The 18,077-nt window shown below is 33.6% G+C and overlaps 2 protein-coding genes and 1 pseudogene across 7 annotated transcripts; all 3 read left to right on the top strand.

Annotated features, from left to right (window-relative positions):
* The first annotated feature begins 428 nt into the window (after positions 1-428).
* On the top strand, positions 429-1,728 carry LOC8282062 (annotated as a pseudogene).
* A 972-nt stretch (positions 1,729-2,700) lies between these two features.
* On the top strand, positions 2,701-7,699 carry LOC8282061 (protein KAKU4). 6 transcript variants are annotated; one of them, XM_048371817.1, is made up of 13 exons: positions 2,701-3,297; positions 3,673-3,737; positions 3,812-3,906; positions 4,394-4,467; positions 4,594-4,700; positions 4,956-5,141; positions 5,573-5,753; positions 5,888-5,967; positions 6,216-6,252; positions 6,331-6,412; positions 6,513-6,589; positions 6,904-6,997; positions 7,084-7,699. In XM_048371817.1, the coding sequence occupies exons 1-13, from the start codon at positions 3,021-3,023 to the stop codon at positions 7,424-7,426; spliced, it is 1,698 nt and encodes a 565-aa protein (XP_048227774.1). In that variant the 5' UTR covers positions 2,701-3,020; the 3' UTR covers positions 7,427-7,699. The 6 variants fall into 6 exon arrangements, with proteins under 6 accessions (XP_048227774.1, XP_048227773.1, XP_048227771.1 ...); XM_048371816.1 differs by having other exon boundaries at positions 2,703-3,297; positions 4,564-4,700; XM_048371814.1 differs by having other exon boundaries at positions 2,703-3,297; positions 4,355-4,467.
* A 330-nt stretch (positions 7,700-8,029) lies between these two features.
* LOC8282112 (COP9 signalosome complex subunit 5b) lies at positions 8,030-11,027 on the top strand. Its single transcript, XM_002527914.4, has 6 exons — positions 8,030-8,601; positions 8,680-8,961; positions 9,058-9,205; positions 9,473-9,555; positions 10,535-10,612; positions 10,721-11,027. The coding sequence occupies exons 1-6, from the start codon at positions 8,179-8,181 to the stop codon at positions 10,808-10,810; spliced, it is 1,104 nt and encodes a 367-aa protein (XP_002527960.1). The 5' UTR covers positions 8,030-8,178; the 3' UTR covers positions 10,811-11,027.
* The last annotated feature ends 7,050 nt before the right edge of the window (positions 11,028-18,077 follow it).

The raw sequence follows: 18,077 nt of genomic DNA, 5'->3' as shown, positions 1-18,077 counted from the left end.
TTATCACTTTCGCTTTGCTGCTTTTTGTCCTGTTTAAGGTCCAATTTTAGTGTAAAGGAAACGAATAAGTCAGTGAAGCTGATTGATTTTTAAGTTGGGAGTAGACGTATGCCACAATTATGAACTTACTCATAAAGGAATAAACTTCGACTTAAATCTCTGCAAAGATCAAAATCCAACTTCACTTTTTCAGTATAAAAACAAAATTGGAAAAAACAAAGTCTTACAATTTTATGTTATAAATCATGCATCTCATCTTGCTTGAAACTACTCGTTTCTCGCAGCGTGCCTACTGATTCGGGTTTCTCACCACCAGACAACGCAAGTCAATGCAGGGGTTGGTAAGTTCGTACTCTATGATATTATTGAAACTGAGCTGCAACGTTACTAACTTGAATGATTGATTTTGCTTTAACCTGCAGCTGTAATATCGACCTTGGCAGTACTTGCAGTTATTGGCATTATCTCTTGTTGTATGGGTCATTGTACAAGAACTGCGAGCAGCAGTTGCCGCAACATCTTCTCATGCCTTTCAATCTCATACAGTGAAGGTCCAATCACCCACGACGGAAAGGTTCCTTGAGGCAAATAGGAAGCCTTTCAGATTCACTGCTCAGCAGTTATGTGGGTTTACCGGTAATTACTCCACCAGGTTGGGAGCTGGAGGTTTTGGGGTGGTTTATGAAGGCAAATTTCCAGATGGAGCAAAGATAGCGATGAAGGCTCTTAACAGAAGCATAGACAGAACTGCTGAAGAGCAATTCATGGCCGAGGTGGGCACAATCGGAAGAACATTTCACCTAAATGTGGTTAGGCTCCACGGTTTTTGTTATGACTACTACATGAGTGCCCTTGTTTACGAGTACATGGAAAATGGATCACTTGACAAATATCTTTTCAGTGAGACGCAAGCAATTGGCTGGAAGAAGTTGCATGAAATTGCAATTGGGACAGCCAAAGGTCTGGCGTACTTGCACGAAGAATGCGGAAGAAGAATCATACATTATGACATAAAACCTGCTAACATTCTTCTAGATGCAGATTTCTTGGCCAAGGTTGCTGATGTTGGACTTGCAAAGCTTTGTAATCGGGATAACACCCATGATTCTGTCACAGCATATAGGGGTACTCCTGGTTACTCCGCTCCAGAGTTTATGTTGAAGAACTTTCCTATAACGCATAAATGCGACGTTTATAGCTTCGGAATGGTTCTCTTTGAAATTGTAGGAAGGGGAAGAAACGCAATTGTTGGTTCTTCTGATAGCATAAATTGTGGTGTGTTCAGGACTCACCTGAGGATAGACCGCCGATGAGTGCTGTGGCTAAGATGTTAGAAGGAGGAGTGGAGATTGTTCCACCTCCAAAATCATTTCACTATCTGTACGCAATTCGGGTGGGAACATTTAACCCATCCGAGGATAGTGGTGGTCTGCTTGAAGAAATAACTGGAGGAAGTAATTCTCAATTGTACAAGGAAACCACGACAATCATGCGAAAGTATGAAATACAAATGGCTAGTTCATAACAGCCAACTCATTGCCATAAGGTAGTAATACTAAGCAGTGGTTCTGTGTGTAAGGTATTTTCATGTTGACAAGCAAAAGGAAAGAGCACATCCTAGTATCTCAACAACATAATCCAGTAGATGGGTGTAGCCTCGGCATTGTTTTCTGGTTTTGTTCAATTCATAGATCAATATAAAACTGAGCTGATCTTGTCCTTAGTTAATTAATGTCTTTTTTTTTTTTGACTGAGCTGCAATTTATCCATTTTTATCAACAAATGTTCTTCCTGTCTTTGGAGAAACTGGGTAAATATAAAACTTTCTTCTCGTTGGTTTCAAATATTCAATCAAGAGATGCTTAGAAGGAAACGAGGCCCTCTAGATTATTTAGATTGGGTCTTTTATGCTTCTGCATCATCAAAAATTTCATATTTTAGATTTGATCCTACCTAGAGGTGATAACTGTGATAGCATGATGAAATATATGTACATAAACTCTAATTGTACCGTGATCATGTACGAGAAAAAAAAGAAGTTTATACGGCCTTTACCTCAGATACAAATGTTTGTTATTGTTTGTTTCTCTTATAGATCTCTGCTATCTCATTGATTTACTTTAACTATGTTAAAGTAAGTGTATGCTACATATCACTCGACCAATTTTTCATTACTTGAAGTTATAGTGGCGATGTTTGCAATAGTTGCAATGATTGCTGCTTCAAATCAATGATAATAATTGCAGTTGCAATAGAAACGCAAGCAGCATTGCCTACTCTTTCCAAGGTTGGCAAATTGGTATGGAGAAATTCCTAGAGGACATAGGAAATGCTGCTTAGTTTGCCAATCTTGGAAAGCTTGTTATTCGATGAGCTTACTTGGGTAAAAGCGGTCGGGTTCACAAATCAGTAGCTGCTTAGTTTCACAAGTAACTGCGATGAGCTAGGTTCTGGAGGCTGTGACAAAAGTCAGTTCCGGAATGGAGTGAATGTTGCTGTGAGAATAAGATATTAGACAGAAGAGTGGAAGCACAATTTATGGCAGAGGCAGGACTTACCATATGAATCTAGTCAGGCTATATGGTTTTGTCTTATGATCGATCCATGTTTTCAGTGAAAAACAAGCGATAGAGTGGGAGAAACTGCATGATTTTGCAGTTGGAAGAGTGAGAGGAGAGGTATATATAATAAGAAATCTTTCGGTATATACACCGGAACAAATAATAATATGAATTTTATATTTTAATAATAACATAAAGTATTAATAACTGCAAAGAAAATAAATAATAATTTTAAAATATCAGCCAACAAATTCCCAAAAATTGGTAATGTATTCATCGTCCATGTCATAATAACCGCTATAAACCTTAAACGGATCAAATCTTTAAGAAGAAAAATTTAAAAAAAAATAAAGAGAAAGAAAAGAGAAATACCTTTTCTCTCTCTTCTCTCAAAAACAACCACCAAAAAAAACAAAACCGAATATAACTCCAAAATCATAGCTTCTTTAACTGACGACAATGTTCTCCAACACCAGAACTCGCCGGGCCTTGGAGCTCCGATCCGGCGGCAAAATTATCCGACCCAGGCGAACCACTGCTCCCAAGACTCCATACGAGCGGCCTTCTCCTCGATTGTTGCATAATTCGGGTTCTCAGAACCCTAATTGGCTTTCCAGACTCATCTTATCTCCTACTCGTATGATTGCTACGGGCGCCGGTAAAGTCCTTTCTGTTTTTCGAAACGACTCTTCCTCCTCCTCATCCTCTTCGTCTTCCGGTGGCGATTTCTCTTCAGGTATTTGTTACATTTTGCGTATTTCATTTGCATTCATTAATTTAACTTGCAAGTGATTTTGTTTTTTTGGTTTTTGAACTTTTTCATTGCTTGTCTCCGAATTGATGTTCAATTCTCACTTGTGTTAGCTTCTGAACTTACAAATCTAGACAATTTTATTTGTGCTGAAGGCTACTCTTATTTTTAGTACTAGATTTGTTAAGTGAATAGCTTTAACGATCTACCATTTTTGTTTTTTGTACTTCAAATTAAAAGCTGTAACTTAGGACCTGTATCAGAAAAAAATTACTTTCACATGTAATTGTATCTCCTTAAATAAGTAGAAGAGTTGGCTCATCCATGGATGGTATTTCCTATGTGTTTGAGTCGTCGCAGAGAGTGATACGGATGAAGCTGAGGATGATGATATCTCTTCTCAAGATGCTAACAAGTTGGAAAAGGTAGTCTGGTGCTATTTATGACACTCTTCTCTTTGGTGATAGTTTGGAAATTACTGATGTATTAAATAATACAGAATTCTCGGCATGCTATTATTCCCCAAGCTAAAGAGTGGAAGAGTGAAACAAAGCGTGCGATTGAGCAGCTTCTCATGCAGGAAACTTTTTCGAGGTAATTTGAGATTCTGCAGTTTCATTTCAAGTATGTTATTTGTATGCTTTCGTGGTTGTTTCTTAGTTTTCTGTCACAGTTAGTATTAATTGTAATGTATATGCTGTGTACTGTTTTCTTTTCCTATATATGTTATTAATACAATATAGGATTCTTGATGCGATGCTTCCACATGTTCATTACTTATCCTTGTATTTTCATGAAATGTTGTGGTCCTTAAGTTATGCAACGTACCAAGCTGTGAATCTTTATTCAGTCATTGTCATAGTTTCGCTGCAAGTTTGGATCATGTACTCGTACTTTTTCCACAGTTTACTTTGTTAGACTAGGCTGATCATGTTTAAATGTCTCCATATCCAAGGTTTTCACATATCCTTTTTCCTTTCTTTATTTCTTTTCTGAACCATGATTAACTTCAAACTCTGAATTGGAGTTAATCTATGACCAGGGAAGAATGCGATAGACTAACCTATATCCTTAAATCAAGAGTTGTAGATTCTCCCGTCACTCGATGCATAGATGGGAGACTAACTGAGATACCTGACACGACAATTGGCAGTGGTACTGTTTCTTCAACACTTTACTAATAAAATAAAAAACTTAGACTAAGTGGTTTCCAAATCTTAGGTTTGGCTAATGGCTTTACACTTTTTCCAGATCCTGATTTGCCTGCTCTCTGCAGTACAGCCATTACAGAGGCTAAAAAATGGCTAGAGGAGAAGAAATTGGGATCAAACTCAAAATCAGAATTGGAATATGGAACTTGCACTTTGAACACTTCCATGTTGCCACATGTTAGTAGTTCTTTCCCTGACATCTTGGACATAGAATATATCACATTATAGTATGTACTCTGATATAGATTATGCTTAGTTTTATTTGATTGTGCTTCTAACAGACCAACTAAGGCACACCGTCTTCTAAAACTATTGTATTATTCTACAGCTGCCGTGAGCTAATTGATGCACTCCACTGTGTGGACAATGCACCATTTACAGTTGTTATTTTGAGTATAAAGCTGTTTGATCGTATAACATAGTTTTGTACAGCAGGTTACAGAAGGTGATGTGGGTTCTCCTGTAGATTTGGCCAAATCTTACATGCGAGCACGACCCCCATGGGCTTCACCATCCATGAGAAACATTCAGTCGCTATCCCCCTCACCAGTGGGGATACAGCTTTTTAAGGAAGAAACACCATATTCATTTGGTCGAAATTCTTTGCCCATATCCAAGGTTTTATTTGGAAGTTTTCTCTCTCCTCTCTCCATATATGTGTTGCTTTGTTATGGGGTGTAGGACTTTGATGTTGATACAAAAAACTATCTTGTTTGAAGGGTATTTTCCGACGTTTGTTTGGGAATCTGATTATGGTGAAAAAAAATTGTTGAAAGTTGCTTTTGATAAAAGTCTTACCCAGCTTTTGCTGGATCATCATATATTAATATTTTTCAAGGATGATATTATTATCAAACAGTAGTTGTTTCAGGAATTTAGGATAAACACAGCTCATTCAAAATTACTATGTTTTGTGGTAGCAGGTTTTAATGTTACTTTGGCATTTGTGAAAATCATGGCAAGATTTGTGGAATTGATGGGTTACATAAGTATTTCTAATATATATGAGCTCAATTTACTGTGTTTTCTGTGCTGAAACTTAAATGCAGCTGATTAGGGATTCCTCTGCCACTGGTTCATGGAACATCCAGGAGGAAATACGAAAAGTGAGATCTAAGGCAACTGAAGATATGTTAAGGGTCCGACCATCATCAGTAATTGATTGGTCTACATTAGCTTCAGATATTAAACAGAGCCCTAGATCATTGGTGGCTTACAAAGCAGAATTTGGTATAAAAATTTAAATGCACTACTATTCACCATTGTGGACAGTTTAAATGAGTGCTTGTGTTCAGTGATGTTCCTTGTTTAAGTCTTTTGGTTAACTATAACTTTCTACTTATAGCTCTTCTTCTGCATTGCAGTTTCACAGGTAGCTCAAGATGGATTGCAGAATGAATCTTCTCCACCAGATCCAGCTACTTCAGTACCAGAACAAAGTCAGGTACCTGAGTATTGGAATTAGAAAGCATTCTGAAACTTCTTCTTTTTTTATCTGCTAAATCTAAAATTTCTGATTCTGTTGCAATTAAATCAAAACAAAAATCTCTGTCCTCTCCTGGCTAAACCTTTAAGAAGTATAAAAATTGAGTAAATGAAGTGGCTCTTTTCAATGTGTTTAATTTATCAATGTTATATGATTATGATAGCAATTACTTTATGTTTACTGATTGAATTAATATTTTCATGAAGGATCCTAGAGCTATAAAAATCACGGACAGTGCTAAAGGTACATTTTCTAATTTTATTAGATTTGTTACTGTTCTTCAGGTAAATTCCTCCTCTAATGATTCAAAATACTTTTCAGGCTTGCAGGATGGCTCAGAAGGGAGAGCAACCCATGGACAAAAACGTCAACCTTCAGAAGATGTGAAGGCTGAATCACAAAGGTAAGTTTGCCCCTCTTACCCCTACTATTTTTTTTCTTTTCCATTTGTCTTCATGGGAAGCTCTAATAACATTTTTTCATGACCCCATCTCTCTACGCAGTGGTAGTGCTGCCGCTGATGCCCTGAAGGATGCTGATGGGGAACAACAACGTTTGGACTCTATTGTGGGAATTCAGGGTAAGAGTTCTAAACCTGATGGCCTGAGATCCTAATTAACCATTTCATTGATGATGTGAGATTGTGTGTAAATCCATGAAATGGTTAATTAGATGAAAAGTTTTCTTTGATCATGTGAGATATGTATAAATCCATGAATGAGGAATAGACTAACAGCCTACTCCTCATTCATGGATTTATACATATCTCACATGATCAAAGAAAACTTTTCATCTAATTAACCATTTCACATTTCTTCTTCTATGTAACTTTTGGGGAGGATTTGTAATTACTACACATTGTTAAGCTCATAACTTCTTTACCTGCAATCCCAGATTCCAGATCACTCGAAATAAGCAGTTCTGCATTGGAGGAAGTTGCTGCAAGGGATGATGCAGGTGCTGTTAATGGTTTCCCTTCAGGATCCAGGTGAAAAAGAGGCTGGGACTTCCGGTTATTGCTTTACCCAATGCTGTACTATAAAATATTCACAGCACCCGTTCCTTCTGTTTCAGGTTGTATGGAGGACAGGAAAGAGAACAAAAGTCCAAGGCATCGGAAGAGCAGCAAATTTCTGTTGATTCAGGCCACGACAAGATGACCAGAAATACGCCTGTTGATGAGACATGTGAGTTGTTGAGTGAATCCTACATAGAAGTGCCTATAGTAAATGAGAGTCATATTGGAGGCACAGGCTCTCAAAACAGCTCGAGCATGCACCATGAAGGGTTATCACAGGGGGTGTCCCCGCGGAGTTTGAAACGTAAGGCAGGCAAGAGCAATGATGTCACTGTGACAGAGAAACAACAAGTAGGGAAACAGAGATATGTAAGGAAAGGCAAGGGTCGGGGTAAATAATGGTTAATCTGTGTATTTTTGTACGAAGCTATAACATTAACTATGAACTAGTCTAGAGAAAATGGACAAATAGCACCACAGCCACGGATAGACTGTAGCCAGATGGATAATTAATTGTTAGCTCAGATGTTCAAGTAGGTGGATTTTCCTTTCCTTTTGTTAGTTATGGATTGATGTTTCTGTCCAGGAATTGACTCAGGCCACTCTGCTTTTTGTAACATATCAATAACTTATTGTTACATTAACTGCACTGAAATCGATTATATTTCTTTTTGGCTTTCTTTAAAAATAAAATTGTAATGATTCCTTACAGCACCGGAAAATTGTTGTTGCATAAGAATGAAGCCGCTCGACGGCAACTTGAAAAGGTAAAAGAAAGAAAGGAGGACGGCTCCGAGATGTTAAATCAGCATTACGGCAAGTTTGATTTTATTTTTAAGTTTATTAAAAATTGGAGCTGCGTTAAAAAAGATAAATATTTGTAATTTGATATTTTCTTTTAGGAGGTTTTATTGTCACTTTTACAATTTTACTCATTGGATTAACTTTAATACTAACAAGATTTATTAAACTTATAGAAACCAATTAAATAATTTTTTATTCTGTGATTTTTCTATTCAATTGATCTCAAAATCTTTTAAGATTGAACATATTTGAACGGCTGGTGGACTCGAATGGGTGGCCACTTCTTGTAGAAACAGAAAGTTAAACCCTCAACCAGGCACTCACTCAAAATACTAACCGACAGCACAATGGAACCCTACCCTTCTTCCTCTTCATCTGTCATTGCTCAAAAAACATGGGAACTGGAGAACAATATAATCACCGTCGACACACCACCAACCACCAATTCCACGGCGGACCCCTCATCGGACGCTATTTTCTACTACGACGAGCCGGCGCAAGTAAAGTTTCAACAGGACAGACCATGGTCCAACGATCCTCACTACTTCAGGCGTGTGAAGATCTCCGCGCTGGCGCTTCTGAAGATGGTGGTCCACGCTCGATCTGGTGGAACCATCGAGGTCATGGGACTTATGCAAGGAAAAACTGACGGCGATGCTATTATTGTAATGGACGCTTTTGCCCTTCCTGTTGAAGGCACTGAAACTAGGGTTAATGCTCAGGCTGATGCTTATGAGTATATGGTTGATTATTCCCAAACTAACAAGCAGGTGAGTGTTTATTTTTAATGAATTATAATTCAATTAATGAATGAATTACGAATGGGAAGTGTTGATGTTGTTGTATAGGCGGGGCGGTTAGAGAATGTGGTGGGTTGGTATCATTCACATCCAGGCTATGGATGCTGGCTATCAGGGATTGATGTATCAACTCAAATGCTAAACCAGCAATTTCAAGAGCCTTTTCTGGCAGTTGTTATTGACCCAACAAGGACTGTTTCTGCTGGTAAAGTAGAGATTGGTGCTTTCAGGACTTACCCTGAAGGTTACAAACCTCCTGATGATCCTGTCTCTGAATATCAGACTATTCCTCTTAATAAGATTGAAGATTTTGGTGTTCATTGCAAGCAGGTTTTTATTTTTATATTTTTTGCCTTTACTTTTTTTTTTTTGTGGCCTTATTGACCGTGTTATCATTGTTTGCCCTTTTTCTTTTTCTTCTTGCAGTATTATGCTTTGGATATTACTTACTTCAAGTCCTCTCTTGATTGCCACCTCTTGGATCTTTTATGGAACAAATATTGGGTTAATACTCTATCATCTTCACCTCTCTTGGGTAATGGAGACTATGTTGCCGGTCAAATTTCTGATTTAGGTAACTTCTTTCTGTTATTTTGGTTGTCATGATTATAAATTATGTACAATGAATAATAAATTAAAGAATCAAAGTTATTATGTTGTGCAAGCGCACAAGATTTCCGTAACGATATAACTATTGTTAGGGATGTTGACTTTGTCCCATCTCGGTCTTACATACTACAGAGTCTTTATGGAGCTGCCTTTGTAATGTTCATCTTGCTCATATATCAGATAAACATATTGTTTCTTCTATTTCCTGCTAAGTTTCTGTCCAATTATGCAGCTGAGAAGCTGGAGCAAGCGGAGAATCAATTGGCTCACTCCCGATTTGGGCCCCTAATAGCACCGCCTCAAAGAAAGAAAGAGGTGCGTGGTTTTTGTTTGGTTTTGACATGTAAGTCTTGTTTGATATAGACATTGGTACTTGCTTCAGTATCTGTGAAGCACTTCTTGGATGCGACTACATGCTGGTTGATTTCATCAAAATGTTTTTTTTTACCATAAATGATAATTGGGTAAATATTATGCACTAACTGGCATTACATTGATGTTGAACAGCATTTGAGATGTATGCTTAGCCTTTCTTGTCAGTTTTTTACAGCTTTTGTTCATTCATGTAAGAAAAATAGTGCATAGGCCTTTGGTCCATATTTTATGCATGTAAATCCATGATTGTCGCATTTGTTAGTTGACATACTGGATTTGATCAATATGCAGACATGGATGCATTACACATTTTGAATGGTGATATGTTTTGTCTTTCAATTTCACACATCTATTATCTATTTTCATCCATTTGGCATGAGTAATTCTATGTTAAGCCTTAAAAATTGATGCTCAACTCTTTTTTTACTGGATCACGAGCAATATGTGTCAAACAGTACACATGTTGTCCCATCTTGTTAATACTAAATATTTTGGGTTTTCTTTACATCTTAGCTAAATTGAGGATGCTTACATCCTGACTATCATTCTTGTAATTATCATGATATCAGGTAACTATGGAACTTGTTGCTTTGCTTTTGCCCTTATGGAAAATACTTGGCCACTAACCTCAGGCACATTGCTGACTATATTATTTTGTTGTAGTTATATTCTTGTCTTAGACATCTTTGAGAAAAATATAACTACTACAACACAATGCCCTTGTGAGACAGTTTGTCTTTGAGAAGTAAGAGAGGGGGGTGTATTTGTGTGCTCCTGTATTTATGCTCTTTTTTCCTTTTTATGTATTCCTTACTGTTTGAGTCCTTTAGCTTTTTCCATTTCAAATACTCGTTCTTTGTCAGTGAATATGTTATCTGTGAGTGTGCTTGTTGTAATAGTAATATTCCATTAATTGCAGGAAGAATCTCAACTTACTAAAATCACTAGGGATAGTGCTAAAATAACTGTGGAGCAGGTCCATGGCCTGATGTCGCAGGTAACTTGCCAATCTGTTATTCAGTTGACAACTTGACCTAGTTAATTATATCTTTTGAAGAACGTCTTTCTACTTGTGTTCAAACATTTTAATCTATCTTTGATTTAGGTTATTAAGGACATCCTTTTCAACTCCGTACGACAATCCAGTAGGTCTCGTGCAGAGGGTTCTGGTCCTGAGCCAATGGTCGAAACATGATTGGGGGTTCCAAGTGATGGATGTTCCTCTTCTCCTGCGGAGAAGCTAAAATGCTTTTTTGTCCAAGCTGTAGAGATGTTGTTATATTTCAGGCTGATGTAAATCCTTTTGGCATCCATCATTGATTTCTCTGGAATTTCATCTAGTTTTGTTTAACTTGTACACCTCGGCTGATTAACAAGATATCATCATAATTACAGAGGCTGTTTTTACTTCCCGCCCAGTCCATATGCTATGCGTGATCTTCACTTGTATAACTCGTTTTTCCCATCCAGCGGGGGATCAAACTTTTGATTTCACGATGGTTGAATGCCTCAGTTGCACCATTTCGTGAAATCCATTTGTCCGGTCCCATGCTGCGTGATATTTGATTTTAGGAGCCTAATTTCTTCCTGTTTCATGACCATGCTGCCTGTATGCACTATCTAGCCCTTCTTTAAAGGACAAAGGATGAAATGCCTTTTGAAATGACTTTGATTTTTAATTATTTTAGCAAATGAGTTTAATTTTTAATTATTTTAATAAATAGATTTATAATTTTTATTTAAAAACCGAATAGATTTAAATCTTGACTATTATTTTATTAAGTTTATAGCAGTTGTAGTGACAGTGGTTTGGCAAAATCTTCACGGTGGTGGAATAATAATTGTTCCTTTTGATAAAATAAAAAAAAAATTAAATATATGCAATTAAAAGATTTAATTTTTAATATTATAAATTTTATTTATTTAAGTTTTATTCTTTAAATATGTTTTCCTCTTTTCAAATTCATGGATAATTTTTCTATAATTTTATTACTATAATACTTTTTTCTTCTACGATAAAATTTATAGAAAAACTAAATTACTTTTAGCGATTTTTCCGAGATGCAAACGGGTCTAATTTTGTTACCTTCTATTGAAATGTTGTTTGACTACCCTAATTCCTGTCTTAATATGCTTTCTTATTAAAAAAAAAAAAAAAAAAGGAAGAACAATATTATCGACTTGGCTGTTGATGTGGTAATATAGCTCTTTAGATCGCTGAATTATTAACTAAATAGCAGTGTATAAAGACACCCAAAAGTCAAATAAGAAAAAAATGTTATATCCGTCAAATAAGAGCCATGAATGATGCGTAGTGCATTAATCAATTTATATTGGAAGCTAAAGAGTTGAAGAAATGGGAGGCTGATAAAGAAAGGTGTAAAAAACAGGTGAATCATATGGAACCCAATGAGTTACGGAGAAACAACAAATTCATATAAAGAGTTGCTAGCTATATGTTACATTTATATGGGAACAAAAGGCACAAGTGTGTGTGGTTCACAACATCACATGCAGAGAAAGCAAGAGAGCAAGCACCTTGTGAGTTTCATTTTTGTGTTATAACTGTTTTCTTTTTTCAGATGGTAAAGTTTAATGGCCTTTTTCTATAGCTTTCTCCTCGTCACTATCTCCATCCACTATACATGAAAAAAGAAAATAGTAAAGATAAATAAATAAATAAATAAAAAGCCCTTACCAAATCTTCCCCTTTTCCATCTTTTATTGTGCTGAAAACTCTTCTCTTGAAAATAATGCCCTTTCCACGACAAACAATTTTATTTTATTGTTGTTTATTTAAAGATTAGATTAGATTCTTATAAGATAACATAAAGAGACGTCTTCACAAGGAATGCTCCTCTCCTCTTCGTTAGTTTCAGCTTTGAAAATTGTAATGCTAATGCCTGTGACAATGTCACATGCCACTACCTCTCCTCTCAACCACCACTGCTTCCTTTTGCAACTCATTTTGGTTTTCTTTTCTCTTCTATTTCTTTCTTTTTCTTTTTTAAAAAAATAATAAGTTTTTCTTTGCTATTTAATTGCTTAACAAAGCTTCTTCTTCTTTTTTTCCTAATTTATTCGATTATACATTTTAACTGGGTTATGACTAAATTTAAAATTTATGATAATCTCATAATTTTAGAAACAGGCTTTAATAATCAATATAACTATTGAAAATAGTGCTCACAATTGCTTTTTTCTAATTTGTCTAATGTCCATTCATGTTTCTTCTTCCTAACCATTTAGTTTGAGCAAAAGCATCCTTTCTTTAATACTCTTGCTTAGCCATTCTCGTGAAAAAATCTATCCTTTCCATGCCCTGTGCTTTATCTTATCACGGTTCCGATAGTCCTTCAGAATCTTTCATAAGATTATACATTGCACAACCTTTGATAGCAATGGAGAGAAATTTAAATTGACATTTGTGACTATCAGTTGATTCATAAATTTTAACATTTAATGAATGAATTCAGTTTTATCTACTTATTCAATCTTTCAAACATAAATTACTTACCGCTATTTCTAAACGATTATTCTTTCTCGGAAAAATTAAATAATAACAATAATCAACATAAAATTATTTTTCAAAAATTTATTTGAATTATGTTACAAGGTCAAGATTTCAGGATTGGGATCCTAAATGAAATTTGGATCCTCTTGAATGGAGGGCATTCATGTAATTTATCAGATCTTAGATATCAATTAGAAAAAAATTTAATAATTTCGCAAGTAATATCTGTTGGTAAAGGATAATTTATCTTTAGTTTATTTAATTCTAAATATTTATTATCATCAAAATTTTGGAGGTTTAAAAGTCAAGTTTCAGCAATTTTGTTGATAAAAGAGAATTTAGACCCTTCATAAAAGAAAGAGGAGAAAGGTAAAAAGCGACAGGTATATATTCTTAGCCACTTTAGTTAGTGATCATCTACTTCCCAATCTAACAAATCCTTTCAAAGAAGAAGAAGATGGCGTCTAAGAGGAAGAAGGATTGCATCTATAGAACTAATTTAAGAATTCCTATATATCTAGACTTGAAAAAAGAAAAGTTTAAACTCGAGTTTTTTTTTTATTTAAAAAATATTTAAATTCGAATTTTTTCTAATTTTACTAAAATTCTTAATATGAGCTTTAATTACTAGCTGATTAAAATTCTTTAAAGTAGTTTTTTATCATTAGTCAAGATCTTGTCAGATACGCTATAAACTATATTAAATCTAGAAAGAAAGGTTCAGGCTTATAAATAGCATAAACTAATTTATAAACTATGCACACAATTGAAAGAGAGAGAGCATTCTCCTCAAATAGCTACCTATCTTGAGTCAAAACTTTTAAAATAATTGCACAGTGATTTCATTTTAAGGAAATATATTCCCTTCCATCTCCCAACTCCACTCACTCTTTTTGAGCCTGTCGCCAAACAACAATTGTCTCCTACTTGAGAAGAATCTTCTTACTTAGCAAGGTACACATTGACAGGACAATGGCTAAAAGCAATGGTGCCAAAGAAATGGGAGGTTTTGGGCACTCGAGTTTTTATCATCAGAATTATTCCCCATAGCATCTCCCCACTAAATTTGTATGTTAATGTTTAGTTTTTGTTCAAGTGGGTCAAAAGGTCCATTCAAGAAGTATAGGTGGGACATTGAGAACCAAACATATATTATGGACATTTCTTCGTAATGCATTGAAAATACTCGTAACAAATTTAAAGGGCAATTGTTGAGTTGATATATATGCTATTTACTTTCCATGTAACACTACATTATTGTTCTATAATTATGTCTTCTTTTCTCCTTTGTATAAATACTTTCCTCACATTTGAATAACCGAGTATGTTTGATTTATTATGGAATATCAATATTTAAATTATAGAAAGAATTTAACGCTAATTTTTATAAAAATATCGATTATAATTTCATAACAACCTTAAAAATTATATGCAGAATACGGATGAAATTAATAATAACGATTACATTTCTAATGAATTAAATGATCCAAACATGAAATTAGCATCTTATGAATTGAGAAATCTTTTATTTTTATTTCTTAAAAAAAAATCATCACCTTGCTTGAGAGCCTGCCGAAGTCCCTTAAAATAGGGCATTATCCCAGTGAAAGAGTCAAGCTTTCACATGCCTTGAGAAACCTAGTTTCTTATCTTCTAACGATAATTAGTTATTATAATTGAGCAGGACAATAGACTTGTAGTATACCTTACTTAACACATAAACTGTACCTTTGTACGGACTTTATTTGACAAAATATAAAAAAGCTTGTGATGGTGACAATATATACGTGTATATATATATATATATATATATATTTAGGAACAATGTCTTGCAAAGACCGCAAAACTAAAAGAAGAAGCAAACCTAATTTTTCCACGAGAATTTTTGGCCACTTTTGATGGATGATTTCAAATATATATTATTAATGGGTTCTTTCCTTTCAATATGAATATGTCATTTCTTTATCTTACGTATGCTTCTATTTGAAAGTTCTTTTAAATAAATTTTAAAGCTACAAAAGAAAGTAAATTTGAAGATAGAGATTAATTTTATATTGGACATAAGTGCCTTGATACACATAAAGTGCATCGGATACGATATTAAAGATAATTAAGAAATTGAAAAGCTTTTTTTTTTTTTTAATGAAATATTATCCTTTGTTGGAAGGAAAAAAAAAAAAAAAAAAGGAATTGAGGTTAGGTACGAAGTAAAATAGTAGATTATGGAACAAGGTATTCTCCAGAAGACTTTTCTAACATTAATTCTCTTTCTCATTGCAAACTGTTAGAGAAAGAAAAGGAGAGTAGGCCTCTTTTGTTTACTATTGTGGATGTGGGTATTAATTTGATGCCAATTTAATGAACAATGCCTTCTTGTATGACCAAGTACAATTAAGTGTGTTAGTTTGAAGTCATTGTTTTTGCATTTATAGTACTCATATTCTCAGATTTAAAACTATTGGTTTTGTCAAAACTATGTGAATTTGCATCAACGAAACAATTTAATCCAAAAGAAAATAAAAATAAAGAGATTTTTTTGTTAATTTTATAATAAATTTTTAATATTTTTTAAATAAGTCGGATATTTCTTCAATAAACAATAACCAAAAAGTAGGTGTGATTTTTCTTTTTTAGGAATCTATCACTATTACAGTAAGAACAAGAAATTAGTCATATATTTATTTTCTCGTTTTATAATTTACAAAGTCTATCAAATTTTTGCATTCAATACCTATTGAAATAATAATAGCGTTTACTGTTAAAAATTTAATTTATTTTTATATTTTATAACAAATATAAAAAATTAAATATCTTATTATATAGTACACCGTCTATTAAGGTGGTTCGTAAATAAAATCTGTCATGAAATAAAATGGAGAGAGGAAAATGAAAAACCTTCCTTAAGCCACCGGTCATGACGCATGAGCAGACCATTTAGCTAATTTAAGGACAGGGTCCCATATGACATGAGGCATACGAAATCCATAAACGTGGATGATTATAATTTGTAATGATGGGATCAAGTGTGTGCGCTTTGAATTCTATCCCCAATGAAAGCAAAATGAGCAATCTCAAAAATACGACAATTTTATAAGAATTTTGTTATTTTGCCCTTTCCTATTTATTTAATTCATCATTACCTTGTAACTTGTAACCTGCAAAAACTATGAATTCAAAAAGAAATTCTTCGATTTATGTCCGAAAAACTTACAATTTTAATGCTTCAAAGAAAAAGTATATGATTATGTTTTTAAGTTTATTTTATGTAATAGTTTACTGGACGGTGAAGCATTTTTGTCTTATTGTTAGTAGCCGCAGTCGTAGTTTTGAAAAGTCATGACATAATTTTGTTAGTTGAGAGCATTGGTAAAAGTCAATTTCATATCAATTAGCAGGGGGACACAATTCGACCTTTGACCACTAAACCAATTAGGTCTTTTAATCACATTTACAAACATTATTACTTGAAATGTGGTTATTGTTTTGTTCTTCAGGATAATTAAGAAGAAGTGGACCACACTAGTAATAGTAGTAGTAGGTATTCTCTGTGATTTCCCATTTTCTATCGCAACCCAATTGCACACTGTATGTACGGTTGAAGTACCTTGCGTCAACAAGTTTGTTTTTATTTATTCCAATCATGTGTCCAGTATTTACCCATTTTATTTTTTCTAAATTATAAACGTGAAGAGAAAAGTAATTCAACTTGAAATCGTATGCTAATTAAAATATGTATTTTACCGACTTTTCTAGTGAAGAAAACATACACTATTTAATTTTATATAAATATCAATTTGAAATGTAAATGCTTTCTAATTTGATTCAATAGTCATATATAATATTAACATCACCTTCTTCATGCATATTCCAATTATATTTCTTTTTATATAATAATACTTTACCATCTTTAGTAGGTTCTATATTAATTAGATTAATATTACCATATTTTTATTATTTTAATATTTTTTAAATATAATTATTAGTAAAAAATAGTCTAATTGTACGATCCCGTTAGAAGATATTAATATGATAATTGAAAAAAATTTATTATTATATTCTACATTAAAATATTTTTAATGTATTATATAATTTAACTGTAATTTATTAAAATAATAGACTTACTGACTATAAGAGGGAGAGAGAGGGGAAGATTGCGCATTGATTTGTGTTAATCGCATTTGGTACACCTGCAGAGTTGCCCGGTTGATGCACACGCTCTACTGTTTCCCATTAGTTTGTTTGCCGCATGCGGTCCACAAGTATTACTATTAAATAATCATAAATATTTCTAGATTAAATTTCTATTAATGTTAAATTATAAATATAGTAACAATTCGATGAGAGATATAACTGCTAATATAAACAAATAAAATATCCTCCTAAAAGAACATATAAAATATACAAAGTTATTTTTATATATATATATAATTATATTAGAATAGTCTATAATTTATAACATTTTAACGGAGACAATGTTAAATTAGCAATTTATGAATTTATTGGAAATAATTTACTAAAAAATAGATTATATTATTTATATTTAAATTATAATACTTTCCTACTATTTTTAAAATAATAATTAAAAATTAAAATATAACATTTGAAAACAATTGATAATCATTTAATTCGGCCTTAACAAATTTTTTGCCCAAATTAGAGGCTACATTGTATTCATTTTCTTTTTTATTTAATCATATAAGATTTTCATACCGTAAATTTTCCTAATCTAGGATAGAAAGCACTAATGATGAAATTTCCAAATTTTGCTTACCAAAAAAGAAAAGAGATTACATCCTTTGTTTTGTTCTTAAGATTAATTCATCTTAAAATACACATAATATTATTAAAGAGAATGTCAAACCTAAATAAAAAAGGAAGAATCGAAGTTATTATTACAGCAGGTAAAAAATTAAAAAAGAAAAAGATGAGATTACTAACCAAAAATTGA

Source organism: Ricinus communis, chromosome 3 (assembly GCF_019578655.1).
Source record: "Ricinus communis isolate WT05 ecotype wild-type chromosome 3, ASM1957865v1, whole genome shotgun sequence".
NCBI lineage: Eukaryota > Viridiplantae > Streptophyta > Magnoliopsida > Malpighiales > Euphorbiaceae > Ricinus > Ricinus communis.
The sequence above is the reverse complement of the archived record's forward strand: the minus strand, read 5'-3'. Positions and strand labels throughout refer to the sequence as shown.